Source organism: Amblyraja radiata, chromosome 2 (assembly GCF_010909765.2).
Source record: "Amblyraja radiata isolate CabotCenter1 chromosome 2, sAmbRad1.1.pri, whole genome shotgun sequence".
In the NCBI taxonomy this organism is placed as follows: Eukaryota; Metazoa; Chordata; class Chondrichthyes; order Rajiformes; family Rajidae; genus Amblyraja; species Amblyraja radiata.
In genome coordinates, this window is record NC_045957.1 from 5,343,367 (window position 1) to 5,360,176 (window position 16,810).

Below are 16,810 nucleotides of genomic sequence, written 5' to 3' on the forward strand. Positions count from 1 at the left end.
GAAACGTCACCTATTCCTGCTGTCCAGAGAAGCTGCATGTCCCGCTGAGTTACTCCAGCATTTTGTGTCTTATCGGGTTTAAACCAGCATCTGCAGTTCCGTCCTACATACTTCCCCTGGCAGCTTGTTCCATACACCCACCACCCTCTGAGTGAGAAAGTCGGTCCTCAGTTTCGTATTAACCGTGTACGATACCTTCAGTAACTCCGCGGGTCGGGCTGCATCTTGGAGAGCATGGCTAGGTGACGTTTCTGGAGGGGGCCCTTCTTCAGACTGATTGTGGTTGTGGGGGGGGGGGGGGGGGTGGTGGGGGGAATAAAGCTGAAAGAGAGGTGGGGCGAGACAAAAACTAGACAGGTAACAGGTCGGCACAGGTGAGGAGGGGGTTTTTGATAGGCAGCTGCTGGTGGACAAAGGCCAGGGAGGAAGAGACAGAAGATGCGAGACAAATGGATTGAAGAGTTGTCAACCAAAGATCCTATAGCGAGCAAGATGGTCCACGCGACCAAAAAGACGTAGTACGGTCATGGGCAGATTCATGGGTCATTTTCGGCCCCATTTACGTAACCGGCTTCCGTCTCCGCACCAAAGATCCCATCATAGCGGAGCAAAGATACGAGTGCGGAGACGGAAGCCGGTTACGGAAACATCCTCGTAAAAATAAAAGTTATTTTGTTAAAAATCTTCTCCTCATTTTCAGAATTATAATTTATTAACACAAGCTGTTCCCCCGCAACGTTGATTACACTGTGAGTCGGGTCGGGTCGGGTTACTGAAATGGATGTACTCCGTTGCGTACTACACGTCAGCCCATTGTATATAGCAGGAGTGGTCTATCTTGCTCCGCTATAGGATCTTTGTTGCAAACTGTGAGGCTAGAGGAAGGTGGAAGGGGGGAAATGTGTCCAGGTGGGGCACAGGAGAGGGGATGGATAAAGGGGTGGGGGCGTGTTTTGGAAGAATGAAGAGTGGGAGGGTTTTGTGGTCATCTAAAATTGAAGAGTTCAAAGTTCACCGTTGGGTTGTAGGCTTGCCAAGCGTAATATGTGGTGTTCATGTGGGCACAGGGGAGAGAGGACGGGGACAAGATGTGGGGTGCGGCCGAGATTTGTAGCTACCTGTCATTTGAGATTTGAATGCTACTTTTAGTGCACTGTGCACTTTAGAGAGCATTTAATAAGGCCTGGACAGAGTGGATGTGGAGGGGATGTTTCCACCAGTGTGTTACCTCAGAATTAAAGGTTGTCCTTTTAGAAAGGAGATGAGGAGGAATTTCTTTAGTCAGAGGGTGGTGAATCTGTGGAATTCATTGCCACAGACGGCTGTGGAGGCCGTCAATGGATATTTTTCAGACAGAGATAGACAGATTCTTGATTAGTACGGGTGTCAGGGGTTATGGGGAGAAGGCAGGAGAATGGGGTTGAGAGGGAAAGATAGGTCAGCCACATTTGAATGGCGGAGTAGACTTGATGGGCCGAATGGCCTAATTCCACTCCCATCACTTATGAAGTAATGAATAAGGTTTGTTGTGATCTGAGTTGAGAGATGTTGGGGTTAGCAGAGGCTTACCTTTAGCGTCATTGAGGGGGTCCATGTGCCTGTAGATGTAGCCTTCCAGGTAGGAGTGGAACTTGGGGGTGGGGGGGAAGAAGGCCAGGCAGATGGCCATCAGTTCCCAGCCGCGGGCCAGGCTCTCGTATCGAAAGTTTTCCGTGGTCTGCCGGCACAGCTGGATGTAGAGCTCGTCCCTCAGGCCCTGCATGCTCCAGCCCTTGGTGGCGATCTCCAGGGCCACGTTGAGCTGATCGGCCTTGGTCCGCCGGTCCCCCATGTACATCTGGATGAGCTTGAAGACCTCGCACGCCTCCTTCTTCACGCTGCGATCGGCGGTCATGATCATGGGCTTCTTGATGGACTCGCTGCTCCAGGCCAGCATGTTGGCGATGGACACCTTGCGGCGGAAGATGCCCTGCGTGTGCTTGTTGAAGTGCTTGGAGGCCCAGTTCTCGATGTCCGTCTCCGACGAGGGCTTCCTCAGCATGAAGCCGGGGAAGACACAGCTGGCGCTGGGCATCATGCTCCGGCTCTGCCTTCCTACATCGTACTGGCTGCACGTGCCCAGGTCCTCCGACTGCGGGGGAAGAGAAATGAATCATCAGTCTTTCAGAGAACCTTTCAGAGAACCTGACAGCTCCCATCTGCATACCCCGCGTTCCCACTGAGAAACCATTCCAGTCCGCACAGCAGGTCGGTTAGCATCCGCAGAGACCAAGGATAGTTAACCATTTGCCCTGGTGACAAGACGGACTTGAAACATGACCAATTGTTTCTCTCCTCACCGATGGTGTGAGACTCTAAGCCCTGTCCCACGGTACGAGTTCATTCCAAGAGCTCTCCCGAGTTGAAAAAAAATCAAACTCGTGGTAAGCACGGAGAATGAACGTAGCGGGTACGTCGGAGCTCGGGGACGTCTCTTAGCGCTCATAACGCTACGGCAGGTACTCGGGAAGACTCGCTAACGGCAGGTAAGCACGGGAAGACCCGTGAAGATTTTTCAACATGTTGAAAAATGTCCACGAGAGCCCCGAGTACCGACGAGTGGCCATTACCGTAAATCTCCGAGTTCGATTCAGGGCAAACTCGGGAGAGCTCTTGAATGAACTCGTACCGTGGGACAGGGCTTTCACTGAGTATTTCCAGCATTTTCTGAACTGGTTTCAAACCCCAACACTTTTGCTCTGAAGCACAAAATGTCCCAGATTAGTGCTCTCATCTTCACCTCCACTGCAGCTTGCTTGACAAGCTGCTCGAGTAGATCTCCACCCACGTAAAACAAGGACCACACCAACACACACAATAACATGACTCACAAATCATCCACCTAAAGAAAACATTTGACAGCGGCTGCTGCTGCCGATTCGGAGGGAGCGTTATCCTGACCTCAGCCAGCAGACATATAAATTGCACATTTATGTCAGAAAGTGCTGGAGTAACTCAGGCAGCATCAATGAGGACCATGGATAGACAACGATCCGGGTTGATATCCACCTTCAGACTGATGGTGGAGGAGGAGGAGAAAGCTGGAAGAGGGGAGAGGCCTGGGCAAGTAATAGGTGGATATAGGGGATAGGGGGAGGGGGGATTGGTAGGTAAATGGTGGAAACAAAGGCTGGAGGTGAAAAGAAAAGGTGTGGGACAGAAGGATTGAAGAGTTACAAATTGTGAAGCTGGAGGAGGGAACATAGGAGGAGGGGGAGGTCAGCGCGAGTCCAGGTAAAGAGTGTGAAATGGGAAGGTGGTGTGTGGGGGAGAATGGGGAGGGGGAAAGGGAGGGGGAGATGGAGGGAGCGAGCGGGAGAGAAGGGGGATGGGGTTTTTCGAGGTTATTTAACGTGGCAGAATTCAATGTTGATACTGTTGGGTTGTAAGCTGCCCGAGCGTTTAAACAATAACCCAGTATCAGTGTCAGGAAGGCAGGGCCAAAAACAAACTGCTGAAGGACTTTGAGGGGCAACAATTATTTTCCCCCCACAGATCCTGCTCAACTTGTCGAGCTCCTCCGACAGTCAGATTCTTGCCCCACATTCCAGCCCGTGCTGGTCACATACTCACCTTGCTCCGAATATAATACACACACTTCACAGACACTGAACACAAACACTTTGTTTGATTCATCCTCCGTTCTCCTAGCTCTTCCATGTCTCTTGTGAGCCAACGTGATCCTCCTTGGCCTCAGCTTTGTTGACACTGCGATCCTGTTTCCCCTCAGCATACGCCTTCCAATTGTGCATAGTTCATCTTTAATTTAGAGATACAGCGCGGAAACAGGCCCTTCGGCCCACCGGGTCCGCGCCGACCAGCGATCCCCGAACACTAACACTACCCTACACCCACTAGGGACAATTTACACATACACCAAGCCAATTGACCTACAAACCTGCACGTCTTTGGAGTGTGGGAGGAAACGAAGATCTCGGAGACAAACCCACGCAGGTCACGGGGAGAACGTACAAACTCTGTACAGACAGCACCCTAATATAGGGCCTGTCCCACTTGTGCGATTTTTTAGGCGACTGCCAGTGACTGTCAAGTTGCCGGCAGTCGCCTGAAAAACTGGCAACTGGAACGGCGACTATCAGAGTGGAACACACAAACACATCGCTTCCTTCACTAGCCCGTTATGCAGGCGGGGGACAGGGCAAGCGGGGGGAGCGCTGTCTGAATGAAATTCACACGGTGCAAAGCCAAGGTGATACAGACACACACCGCGATGAACAGGAAGGTTGGCGCTGTAATGAAGACGGCTAAAGCACAGTGTACGGTAAGTCCTTTAAAAGGGGGGGGGGGGGGGGGAGAAGGAATGGAAACAATTTTTAAGAAGCCAGAGATATACGGTTGTGAAGCTCGGCGGACATTTAACATTACCGCTCGGTTATCTTTGGTTCTGAAAACTACTGCTTGCGTTTTCTTTCCCCAATGAGCCAATGAAATTCACTGGTTAGCACCGGCTACAACCTACAAGAACCTGAGAGAACCTTCGAGATCCTGGCAACCCACTAGGACCTCCTGGCGGCCCACCTAGGGCTCGAGAATTCTCGCTACTCTCCATGGCGGCTTCATTCTAATTTTTAAACATTATGAAAAATTCGCGGCGACCATAATGAGGCCGCGCCTAGTTCCCAGAATGCGACCATGAAGGAACTCCTCACGACCATGAAGGCGATTCCCCGGCAACCAACCGCGAACACGTAGCAACTGCGTAGTCTCCTGCAGTCACCTAAGTGGGACAGGCCCATTAGTCGAGATGGAACCCAGGTCTCCGGCGCTGCATTCGCTGTGAGGCAGCAACTCTACCGATGCGCCACTGTGACTGCCAGATCTATCTCTGATAGATGATTAGATCTATCTCTAATAGATGCATCTGCCCTGTGTGGACATCCCTCCCAGAGTCACCTCTTTGCATCTGCTCTCTAGCATCTTGGAGTACTGGATCCTTGTCCAACTCTTCTTCTATTTCCCTGGTTCTCATTGCTCTTGGTGTGGAGTGTACTGCAAGAAATCTTACACATGATTCTGCTTCTGTCTCCAGTGTAGAACCTCGCAGCCTGTCTACCTTCAGCAATCTGGATAATGAGTCAGCTATATTGTTCTTTCCAGTCATGTGGATCACTCTGCATTCGCACCATGGAGTCTAAGCACCCGGCTCTCAATCCGGGCACACGGTTTCGATGGAGGGGAATAGATTGTCTCAGACGGTTTGTGGACTGTCCACAACTCAAACTCAATGTCATACTCAATGTCAATGTCAGCATGAAAGTCCCACTGGACTGGCATCTGTAATAACTTGGGTTGGTGCTTTTGGATCATAGTATCCCAATGTATGGACACTCATCAAATTCTGTTTCAACATCTGAAATGCAGTTTGCGTAAGGAAGAACAGCAGATGCTGGTTTAAATCGAAGGTCGACACAAAATGGACGATGTTTCGGGTCGAGACCCTTCTTCAGACTGATCTGTCTGAAGATGGATCTCGACAAGAAACGTCGCCCATTCCTTCTCTCCAGAGATGCTGCCAGTCCCGCTGAGCTACTCCAGCATTTTGTGTCTACCTTCTGAAAGGCAGTTCTTTGTTCGTGACCAAATGGAAAGTGAACATTCTTCCTTGTCAACCTCCTCAGTGGCTCTGCCACAGTAGCTAGGTTTGGAATAAATCTTGCACAAAAATTCACCAAATCATGAAAGCCTTACTTCAGTCGCATCTCTTGGTTCTCGAACTTCCTCCACAGCTTTACTCTTGCCCTCAGCAGCTTTACTCTTGCCCTCCACAGCTTTACTCTTGCCCTCAGCAGCATTACTGGTCACCTTGTGGCCCATAAACGCCAATTGTGAAACACCAGGAAAACATTTGTCCGCATTCACTGTCAATCCAGCAGCCTTCAACCGAACTAGCGTCTGCCTGAGTCTCTCATCATGTCCCTCACATCTGGAACCATGAATAAGTATATCATCTGAGATGTTTGCAGTTCCAGGAATCTCTTTGAATATCATATTGGTAAATCTCTGGTGGGTGTGACACTGACTCTGAACAACAACCTCTTATATCGGTCGAGTCCGCACTGTGTGACAAAAATAGTTATTTTCCTTCACTCTGGGTCCAACTCCAACTGATGATAACTCCATTTTAGGTTTAGCTTTGAAAATATTGTGCTTGTAGATTCAGTAGCTGTTGTAGGGTCACATCGCCAGTAGGTACGTGGTGCCCCTCTCATATCATTGCCTCATTTACTCATCTCAGGTCCACACAAAGTCTTATCTCTCTGTTTGGGTTTGGTACTACTACAACTGCACTGACCCATGGCATCAATTGATTAATAGGTTCAATAATATCCTGTTCAATGAGCTCTTGCGTCTTGGCCTCAACTTTTTCTCTTCATCCAGACGGAGTTCTTCTTATTGCATGTACTACAGTCTTAACATTTGGGTCTATCTTCAGTTTGACTTGGCGATCGTGCAAATTTTCCAATGCCTTCAAATCCTGGCTTGAACTCCTCCTTTAAGTCCGCACAGGACTTCAGTGAGTTGACATTTATCCCAATGTGTAGCACACCTAATGTTTGGGCAGTCTCTCTACTCATGAGTGGCTCTCGTTTCTCCTCGATGACCACAAATCCAGCCGTAGTGTGCTTATCACCTGCTTGGTCCTCTGCCTTGAAACATCCAACTGTCTGGAGTGGTTTTGATTATGTTCAGGGATACAATCCTCAAAGTGCATTTTACCTTATTCCGTTTTCAGTCTCCCCACAGTGCCCGATCGATAACATAGCTATCACTTCCCAAGTCTACTATAATGTCTACTTCCACACCTCCAGTTCCCACCGGTACCTTTGCATGCTTTTTGTTGATACCCTGCATCCATCAGTGTTTCATCACGTTTACATTGACTTGAACATTCATCAACTTGGAGTAGATTTTGATAGTATCCATCTCTCTGCACTTCTTCGTCCAAATCTATTTGTTTTTCCATCATCTCCCCTCCCAAAGTAGGGAGATTTTGCATTTTTCAGCTCAAAATTGTGCAATCTGGTGCATGCTTTAGCGAGTCTTTTAACTTACACTTGAATGCACCATTTATGCTTTAAATTGGATTAGGTATGAATAAGGTTAGGCTAAATTACATTCCTAATTACATTCCACAGTAGAGCCAGGCTCTGATCAACAGGTGCAGCACATAAATTACCTTAGTATATTCATGTATGGAAATCAGATTATAATTCATGCTGTTATGCATATATATAGAGAAAAAAACAGAAAAACAAGACAAGAGGAGTCGGATTTCCATCACTGTTCTGCACAAATAAATCAATCAACCTTACCCTTTGACGATAGAAACAAGACAAAAATAATGCCACATATTCAGCCAAGTATGTGGTTCAATGAAATTAAGATATATATGCAAAACATATATTTGGAAACAGGCCCTTCGGCCCACCAAGTCCACACCGACCTGCAATCTACCATACACCAGTTGTATCCTACACGCCAGGGACAATTTACAGAAGCCAATTAACCTACAAACCTGCACTTCTTTCGGATGTGGGAGAAACCGGAATATCCAGAGAAAACCCATGTGGTCATAGGGAGAATGTACAAATACTGTACAGACAGCACCGATAGTCAGGATCCAATCTGGGTCAGTGGTGCTGTAAGGCAGCAACTCTACCGATGCACCACCGGGCCACCCCATTCATTATTTTTTCTGTAATATATTTATTATGGTGTCACGTCAATAAAGATGAACACATGATTGTGATTTCTGCCCTTAGTTGGATAACACACATCTACAGTCATTGTGTTTTATGGCTGGTTTTCAACCTCTTCAGTCTGAAGGTGTCGACCTGAAACATCACCTATTCTTTCTCTCCAGAGATGCTGCCTGTCCTGCTGAGTTATTCCAGCTTTTAGTGTCTATCTTCAGTTTAAACCACCATCTGCAGTTTCTTCCTACACTCTTTGTTACGCGAAACAGGTCCTATTCTCATAATATTATTCACCTCAACTAAGTCTCTTCTTCACCTCCGTTGCTGCAGGAAATACAATCCCAGTTATCAAATCTTTCTTCAAGCCCTGCCAACATCTTTATAACGTCTGAAGAAGGGTTTCGGCCCGAAACGTCACCTATTTCCTTCGCTCCATAGATGCTGCTGCACCCGCTGAGTTTCTCCATCATTTTTGTGTACCTTCGATCTTCCAGCATCTGCAGTCCCTTCTTGAACAGAATTCTTTATAAATCACCCCTGGATCATCACCAGAGCAATTGCAACCTTTCTACAATGTGTCACAGTCTTACAGCATGGAAACAGGCCCCTCATCCCAACTTGTTCATGCAGATCAAGATGCCCCATCTAAACTAGTCCCATTTATCTGCATTTGGCCCATATCCCTCTAAACCTTGTGTGTGCCAGTGTGTGTTAGGTTGTGTGTGAAAGTGTGTGTCCGTGAAGCGGCGACAACATCCGGAGTCCAGACTTGTCCACACAAACCTTGTCCACACACAAGGTTTAGAGGGATATGGGCCAAATGCAGATAAATGGGACTAGTTTAGATGGGGCATCTTCATCTACAAGCGGCGACAACACCCCCCCCCCCCCCCCCCAGGAATGTGGGCTGGCCCAGATGCTCTGTGTCCAGCTGGTGTCCAGGGGAGGTGAGGGTCAGTGACCAGGGGGTCCGGGGGAGGTGAGGGTCAGTGACCCGGGGTCCGGGGGAGGTGAGGGTCAGTGACCAGGGGGTCCGGGGGAGGTGAGGGTCAGTGACCAGGGGGTCCGGGAGAGGTGAGGGTCAGTGACCAGGGGGTCCGGGGGAGGTGAGGGTCAGTGACCAGGGGGTCCGGGGGAGGTGAGGGTCAGTGACCTGGGGGTCCGGGGGAGGTGAGGGTCAGTGACCAGGGGGTCCGGGGGAGGTGAGGGACAGTGACCAGGGGGTCCGGGGGAGGTGAGGGTCAGTGACCAGGGGGCCCGGGGGAGGTGAGGGTCAGTGACCAGGGGGTCCGGGGGAGGTGCTGGGGTCCGGGGGAGGTGAGGGACAGTGACCAGGGGGTCCGGGGGAGGTGAGGGTCAGTGACCAGGGGGTCCGGGGGAGGTGAGGGTCAGTGACCTGGGGGTCCGGGGGAGGTGAGGGTCAGTGACCCGGGGGTCCGGGGGAGGTGAGGGTCAGTGGCCCGGGGGTCCGGGGGAGGTGAGGGACAGTGACCTGGGGGTCCGGGGGAGGTGAGGGTCAGTGACCAGGGGGTCGGGCATTGGAGCGGAGACTTAGCCTGAGATTCATCCCCGCGGGTCCGGAGGAGGCACTGACGCCCCCACTAACCCGGTCCGCTGCTGGTTTAAACTCCATGGGGTGTGGACAATGTGGTTGGCGGACACAGAGCCGCCGGAGGTGAGGGTGGGAGGTGTGAGCGGTGCCTCAGGGGTCGGTGCTGGGATCACCGCTGTATCTCACCTATCACACCATCTGCACGGGAGAAACTAAACTACTTTTTTTCCCAAATTATCCCGCGGGTCAGATTGGACTTCTTCGCGGGCCGCTAGTTTGACACCCCTGCTTTAAACCAATGCCCTCTAGTTCTTGAATGAAACGACTATGCATTCACCTTATATATTCCCCTCACCGCTCACACCTCCCTCATGGTATTTACTCGCCTCTAAAACAATTGTTGCTATATTTTGAATTTCCAGCACCTGCAGATTGTGGTTCCATGAATGTCAAATGTACTGCAGTTTGCCAGTTTAAATAGTGCGCTGAACAGTCTAAGACAATTAAATTGCTCGTTCTTTACAGGAAACCCGCCGACAGAAAACTATTCTCATTGGTGAGTGTGGAGGAGATCTGGAAGCCTTGGGCGAGTTGAATTGTTCGTGATTGATTTATTTATTTATTTTAAATTAGAGCGTGAGAAATTTGTGATCAGCGTGAGAGCGTGATAATTTTGTGAAATGCATGAGTCTCACGCTCAATGCGTGAGAGTTGACAGCCCTGGGATCGAACCCAAGACTCTAAGAATAAGAATAAGGGGTAAACCATTTAGAACGGAGACGAGGAAACACCCTTTCTCACAGAGTTGTGAGTTTGTGGAATTCTTTGCCTCAGAGGGCGGTGGAGGCAGGTTCTCTGGATGCTTTCAAGAGAGAGCTAGATAGGGCTCTTAAAGATAGCGGAGTCAGGGGATATGGGGAGAAGGCAGGAACGGGGTACTGATCGGGGATGATGAGCCGTGATCACATTGAATGGCGGTGCTGGCTTGAAGGGCCGAATGGCCTACTCCTGCACCTATTGTCTATTGTCTATTGTTTATTGTCTATTGTCTTGCGCTGTGAGGCAGCAACTTTACCACTGTGCCACCGTGCTGCCCTGAATATATTAAAAAAAACATAAGAACAATATTTAAAATAAATTTGGACAGGCACATGGATAGGAAAGGTTTAAAGGAACGTGGGCCAAAGGGAACTGGGCATCTTGTTCAACATAGATGAGTTGGATCGATGGGCTGATTCTGTGTTGTGCGACTCTGTGACTCAACATGGATTGAGTCTACCTGCGTGTTTTCACTGATAGAAACCCGATTTGAAGTGATTGCCAAAATAATCTGTGCACAGATGGAAAAGCTCTTGCGCACTACGCAACACAAACTCAACTACGGACTATGGACCGGCTTTTCCTGCACTAAACACTTTGGGTTTATTTTTTGCACATTGAGGTTATTAATATATTTAATATTGGTTTAGTCATTGTCATTAGTTTATTGTCACGTGTGCAGTGAAAAGCTTTTGTTGCGTGCTAACTAATCATTCAGTTAGCTAACCAGTGCTAACTAGTTATTATATACTACCGAAGATAGACACTAAATGCTGGAGTAACTCAGCGGGACGGGCAGCATCTCTGGAGAGAAGGAATCTGTGACATTTCAGGGCGAGACCCTTCTTCAGTCTGAACAAGGGTCTCGACCCGAAACGTGAAGAAGGGTCTCAACCCGAAACGTCACCCATTCCTTCTCTCCAGAGATGCTGCCTGTGCCGCTGAGTTACTCCATCTTTTAGTGTCTATGTTCGGTTTAAACCAGCATCTGCAGTTCCTTCCTACCTATGTGTATAGTGTTGCAGGTCTGTTATGCTGCTGCAAGTACAGGGCTGCCAACTCTCACACTTTGAGCGTGAGACTCACGCCCTCAAGCAAATTCTCACACCCTCACGCTGATCAGAAATTTCTAACGCTCAGTAGTGAGAAATTTTGTGATCAACGAAAATTTCAAAGCTCGGATAAACTGCATGGTCCGCGGGTGTTGGAGAGCAGGGGCTGAGGGAGGTGTGGGAGCAGAACCAGCGGCGGGAACAGATGCGGGGAGCCGGGACTTGCGAGTGTTTGCGGCGCTGACACTGAAGCTCCGGCCATGGAGCACTCTGGACAGTGCAAGAGTCCCGGGCCGCGGAGCCGTCGGAAGCGTTGTGCCGCTGCCACAGCCGCTGCCGCGAGAGTCTCTGCGCCGAAGGGACAGACTCTCAAAGGGAGGTGGAGAGAGAGAGAGAGGGGAAGGAGACAGGGAGACAGTGGGGGGAGAGAGAGAGGGGTGAGAGGAGAGAGGGGAGAGACAGAGGGGGCGTGAATGGAGAGAGAGAAGAGGGAGAGAGAGAGGTAGGGGAGAGAGAAGGGGGGGAGTGTGGTGGGAGAGGGGGGGGGGAAGAGAGAGAGGGAAGAGAGAGAGGGGTGAGAGGGAAGAAAGAGGGAAGAGAGAGGGGGTGGATAGGGAGGAGAGGGTAGGAGAGAATGGGAGAGAGAGGGGGAAGAGGGGTGGTAAAAGAGAGAGGGAGAGAGGGGGGAAGAGAGAGAGATGGGGGGGCAAAGAGAAAGAGATAGACAGAGGAGAAAGAGAGAGGGGAGAGAGAGCCAGGGGGAGAGTGAGGTGGGAGGGAGAAATGGGGGAGAGAGGGAGAGAGAGATGAGAGAGAGAGAGGGGGGGAAGAGAGAGAGACGAGAGGAGAGACAGAGAGAGAGGGGAGAGTGCGTGGAGAGGGAGAGGGGGAGATAGAGAGGGATGGAGAAATAGAGAGAGAGGGGGAGAGAGAGAAGAAAGAGAAGGGGGGAGAGAGAGAGGGGGAGAGAGAGAGGGGAGAGAGAGTTATGGGAAAGAGAGGGGAGAGAGAGTTAGGGGAAAGAGAGGGGAGAGAGGGGAGAGAGAGGAGAGGGGATGAGAGTGAGGTGGGAGGGAGAGAGGGGAAGAGAGGGAGAGGGAGAAAGGGGAAGAGAGAGGGGGAGAGTGGAGAGAGTAGAGGAGGAGAGAGAAGGGAGAGAGTGAGAGTGGGGAGACAGGGGAGAGAGAGGGGGTGAGAGGAGAGACAGAGAGGGAGAGAGGGTGAGCGAGAGAGGGAGAAAGAGAGGGGGGGGAGAGATAGAGGGGGAGAGAGGGGGGGTTGAGAGGAGAGAAAGCAGAAGAGAGGGGGGAGAGAGAGAGAGTCTCTGTGCCAAATTCCTGCACCTATTTTCTATGTTTCTATGCTTGAGTATATGGCAATAAAACTCGATCACTTGATTTTGAAGCATTCATGCATGGTGGAGGTATAATGTAGTCATAGAGTGATACAGTGTGAAAACAGGCCCTTCGGTGCAACTTGCCCACACCCGCCAACATGTCCCAGCTACGCCACCTGCTTTTGGTCCATACCTCCAAACCTGTCCTATCCATGTATCAGTCTAACTTTTTCTTAAATGTTGGGATGGTCCCTGCCTCAACTACCTCCTCTGGCAGCTTGTTCCATACACCCATCACCCTTTGTGTGGATAAAGTTACCCCTTAAAAAGTTACCTCTTAAAAATACTTCATACAAAAAACATTGAAATCATACTTCTACAGTGCACTAAAACATGATTTTAATACATCAAATTTCAAATAGTTCCTACCCTGGGAGGGGGAACACCCTTCTTCCACACCCTCTCCCCACTCGGCTGCTCCACTCCCTCACCGGGTACCCCCAAAGCCAGTGATCAGTGATCGCACAGTTTAGACACTCACTCCCGTAATAAATTACAATGCATAGTTAACAAAGCATCCAAAATCATCAGCACTCCCCTTCCATCAATAGAATCACTCCATCACAAACGGTCTGTGTCAAGGGTGAAGAAAATCATCTCTGATCCCTCCCACCCAGCTCACCACATCTTCCACCTGCTGCCATCAGGAAGGCGCTACAGCTCACTGCCCGCCAAGACATCTCGATTTAAAAACAGTTTTTACCCACACGCAATCCGAATTCTGAACACACTATGACAACAGCACATATCCTCCCCATGCATGTACTGTATATTGTATGATGTTGTGTTTTATGTTATGTTTGACGGGAATCAGCCTACCTTGTAACATCCTGTACTGAACCTGAATTCCACCAGCTTGACTGTGTGGTCACTAAATAATCTAATCTAATCTAATCTAATATATTGTATTCAAGTGTTAGTTAAAAGACTCGCTACAGAATGCACCATATTGCACAATTTCAAGCTGAAAAATGCAAATGTTCAGTACCAATGTTCCCCTTCCCCCCCCCCCCCCCCCCCCCCCCCTTGTCGCTATGCTCCCTCGGGATTGGTCTCGCAATTTCTCACTCCCAACTCTCACCCAATGTTGGCAGCCCTGCAAGTAAGAATTTCATTCTTCCGTTGTCAATACATAACATAATTAAAGACTCTTGGATAAAAATAGCTCAAAGTGCTGGAGTAACTCTGCGGGTCAACCACTCTTGATCCTGATCTCTTGAGAAATAACAGAATGTGTTGAGTCGTATCTGAAAGGCCCTGAATTGAAGGCAGATTGAACAATAACTGGCAGGAGGCAATTGGATCCTTGTTTACAGAGGAAGTTTTGCATGGGACGAGGCAGAGAGACTCAAACAGCCAGCACAGGCACAAGAAGCCAAACGGTCTGCTCTGCGGCCCGAGGATGGGTGGGTGGCAATTTCAATAGGAATCACTTCACTCTGCCAGGACTAAGATCCTGACAGGACAATCTCTGGACAGTTTTGACTGATGTCCCTCTGCGGAAAATGCCATCTTTAAAATCACTTTCTGAAATGCTGATGTTATTGGGGAATGAGGACAACTGCAGTGAGAAATGGAAACATAACAGAATGAAGGATCTCTTGAGAATAGGGTTCAGGCTCACTGATGGATATGCATAGAATGTTACTTTGCATTCTGCCATCTTTTTAGTTTAGTTTAGTTTAGTTTAGAGATGCAACATGGATACAGGCCCTTCGGCCCACCGAGTCCATGCGGACCACCTGTTCACACTATAGACCATAGACAATAGACAATAGGTGCAGGAGTAGGCCATTCAGCCCTTCGAGCCAGCACCGCCATTCAATGTGATCATGGCTGATCATCCCCAATCAGTACCCCGTTCCTGCCTTCTCCCCATATCCCCTGACTCCGCTATTTTCAAGAGCCCTATCTAGCTCTCTCTTGAAAGCATCCAGAGAACCTGCCTCCACCGCCCTCTGAGGCAGAGAATTCCACAGACTGTTTCCTTGTCTCCGTTCTAAATGGCTTACTCCTTATTCTTAATCTGTGGCCCCTGGTTCTGGTCTTCCCCAACATCGGAAACATGTTTCCTGCCTCTAGCGTGTCCAAGCCCTTAACAATCTTATATGTTTCAATGAGATCCCCTCTCATCCTTCTAAACTCCAGAGTGTACAAGCCCAGCTGCTCCATTCTCTCAGCATACGACAGTCCCGCCATCCCGGGAATTAACCTTGTGAACCTACGCTGCACTCCCTCAATAGCAAGACTAGTTCTATGTTATCCCACTTTCTCACCCACCCTCTGGGCACTTTACCACACTTTGCCAATTAACCTACAAACCCGCACGTCTTCGGGATGTGGGTGGAAACCGGAGCACCCAGAGGAAACCCACGCGGTCACGGGGGGTGCGTGCAAACTCCACACACAGAGAACATCCGAGGTTGGGATCGAACCCGGGTCACTGGCGCCGTGAGGCAGCAGCCCTAACCAGCCGGGCCATCTTGCCACTCCCGTCTTCAGACAGATGGAGTCGAGGGGGAGACGGCTGGCAGAGAGAGGCGAGGGGAAGGGTTGGGGCAAGAGGTGGAGCCAGGGAAGGAGGGGTTCATTGGCAGATGAGTCAGGAGGGAGAAGGTTGGTTGGAGAGGGTATCCGAGGCTCGAGGTGATGAGCGGGGGAGACAAATGGTGCAGATGGCGGGATCTGATGAGAAAGGAACCCGGAGAACAATCTCATTCAAGACAAAATAAGCCCTTATGTTTCAAAAGGTGTAAATTATTCGGCGAGATTAATTAAGGCTCATGACATGAGAACGCACGGAAAAAGACGAGAAAACTAAATGTGAAAACAGCAAAATAAAAATTACCGGACCACTGTTTGATAAATTGCAATAAACAGAGAACAATGAATGACACCTTATAAAAAGGAAGGAACACGGCAAGATCTGAAGTGGTTAAAGTTTTCATCCAATATCGAAACCTCCCATTAGTATTCCTCTAGATGTTGCACCATCTGCGGTAACTATAGCAACTTAGCACATTGGTTAGTTGTTACAAATTCTCCTTGTAATAAATGAGGTGACATGCCATGCAATTTTATTTCAAGTACAGAAAACTCAGGATATATATTCGCCCATGCAGAAAAGCTTACATTCAAAATCCACAATTCCTTGCTTTGCACAATGAAGCCTCAGATGCTACAAGGTGATGTCCTTCGCAGGTTATGTTGTGCACGAGGGGGCTAGATGCATTGGCCACTCACTCGGCTGGGAGATGAGTATTTCATGTCCACATTTAGTTCATCTCGGTATCCCAGAGGCAGGTCCACAGGGAGAGAGTTAGCATCTCCACACATGGAGGCTAAGCAGCCACGCAGCGTGGAAACAGACCCTTCGTCACACCTTGCCCACACCGGCCAACATGTCCCAGCAACACTCATCCCAGCTGCCTGCGCTTGGCTAATATCCCTCTAAACCTATCCTATCCTATCCATAATGAATTATGGGGTAAGCCATTTAGAACGGAGACGAGGAAACACTTTTTCTCACAGAGAGTTGTGAATCTGTGGAATTCTCTGCCTCAGAGGGCGGTGGAGGCTGGTTCTCTGGATACTTTCAAGAGAGAGCTAGTTAGGGCTCTTAAAGATAGCGGAGTCAGGGGCTATGGGGAGAAGGCAGGAACGGGGTATTGATTGGGGATGATCAGCCATGATCACATTGAATGGCGGTGCTGGCTCGAAGGGCCGAATGGCCTAATCTTGCACCTATTGTCTATTGTTTAAACGTTGTGATAGTCCCTGCCACGACTACCTCCTCTGGCAGCTGGTTCCATGCTTTTTGCGTGAAAATGTTACCCCACAGATTCCTATAAAATCTTTCCCCCTTCACTTTAAACCTATGTCCTCTGGTTCTCGATTCCCCAACTCTGGGTAAGAGAGGCTGTGATGAGGCCATTGGGAATCACAGATCTGAAGACAGTAGGTCTGAAGAAGGGTCTTGATCCGATCCATCACCTATCAGGTATAGGGGTGGCACAGTGGCGCAGCAGTAGAGTTGCTGCCTTACAGCGCCAGGGACCCGGGTTCGATCCTGACTATGGGTGCTGTCTGAATGGAGTTTGTACGTTCTCCCTGTGGCCGTGTGGGTTTTCTCCGGGTGCTCCAGTTTCCTCCCACACTCCAAGGACTTACAGGACTTAATTGGCTTGGCATAAGTGTAAATTGTCCCTAGTGTGTTTTTGCCTTGTTCTTCTTG

General features: G+C 49.5%; 1 protein-coding gene across 4 annotated transcripts in view; it reads right to left on the minus strand.

The window, feature by feature from the left end:
* The window catches only part of arhgap39 (Rho GTPase activating protein 39), a 429,053-nt gene that overhangs the window by 112,099 nt on the left and 300,144 nt on the right, over nt 1-16,810 (minus strand). For all 4 annotated transcript variants that reach the window (XM_033041004.1, XM_033040978.1, XM_033040996.1 and 1 more), the window contains one exon: nt 1,570-2,131. In XM_033041004.1, the coding sequence (XP_032896895.1) occupies nt 1,570-2,131 (562 nt within the window). The remainder of the gene's footprint in view (nt 1-1,569; nt 2,132-16,810) is intronic.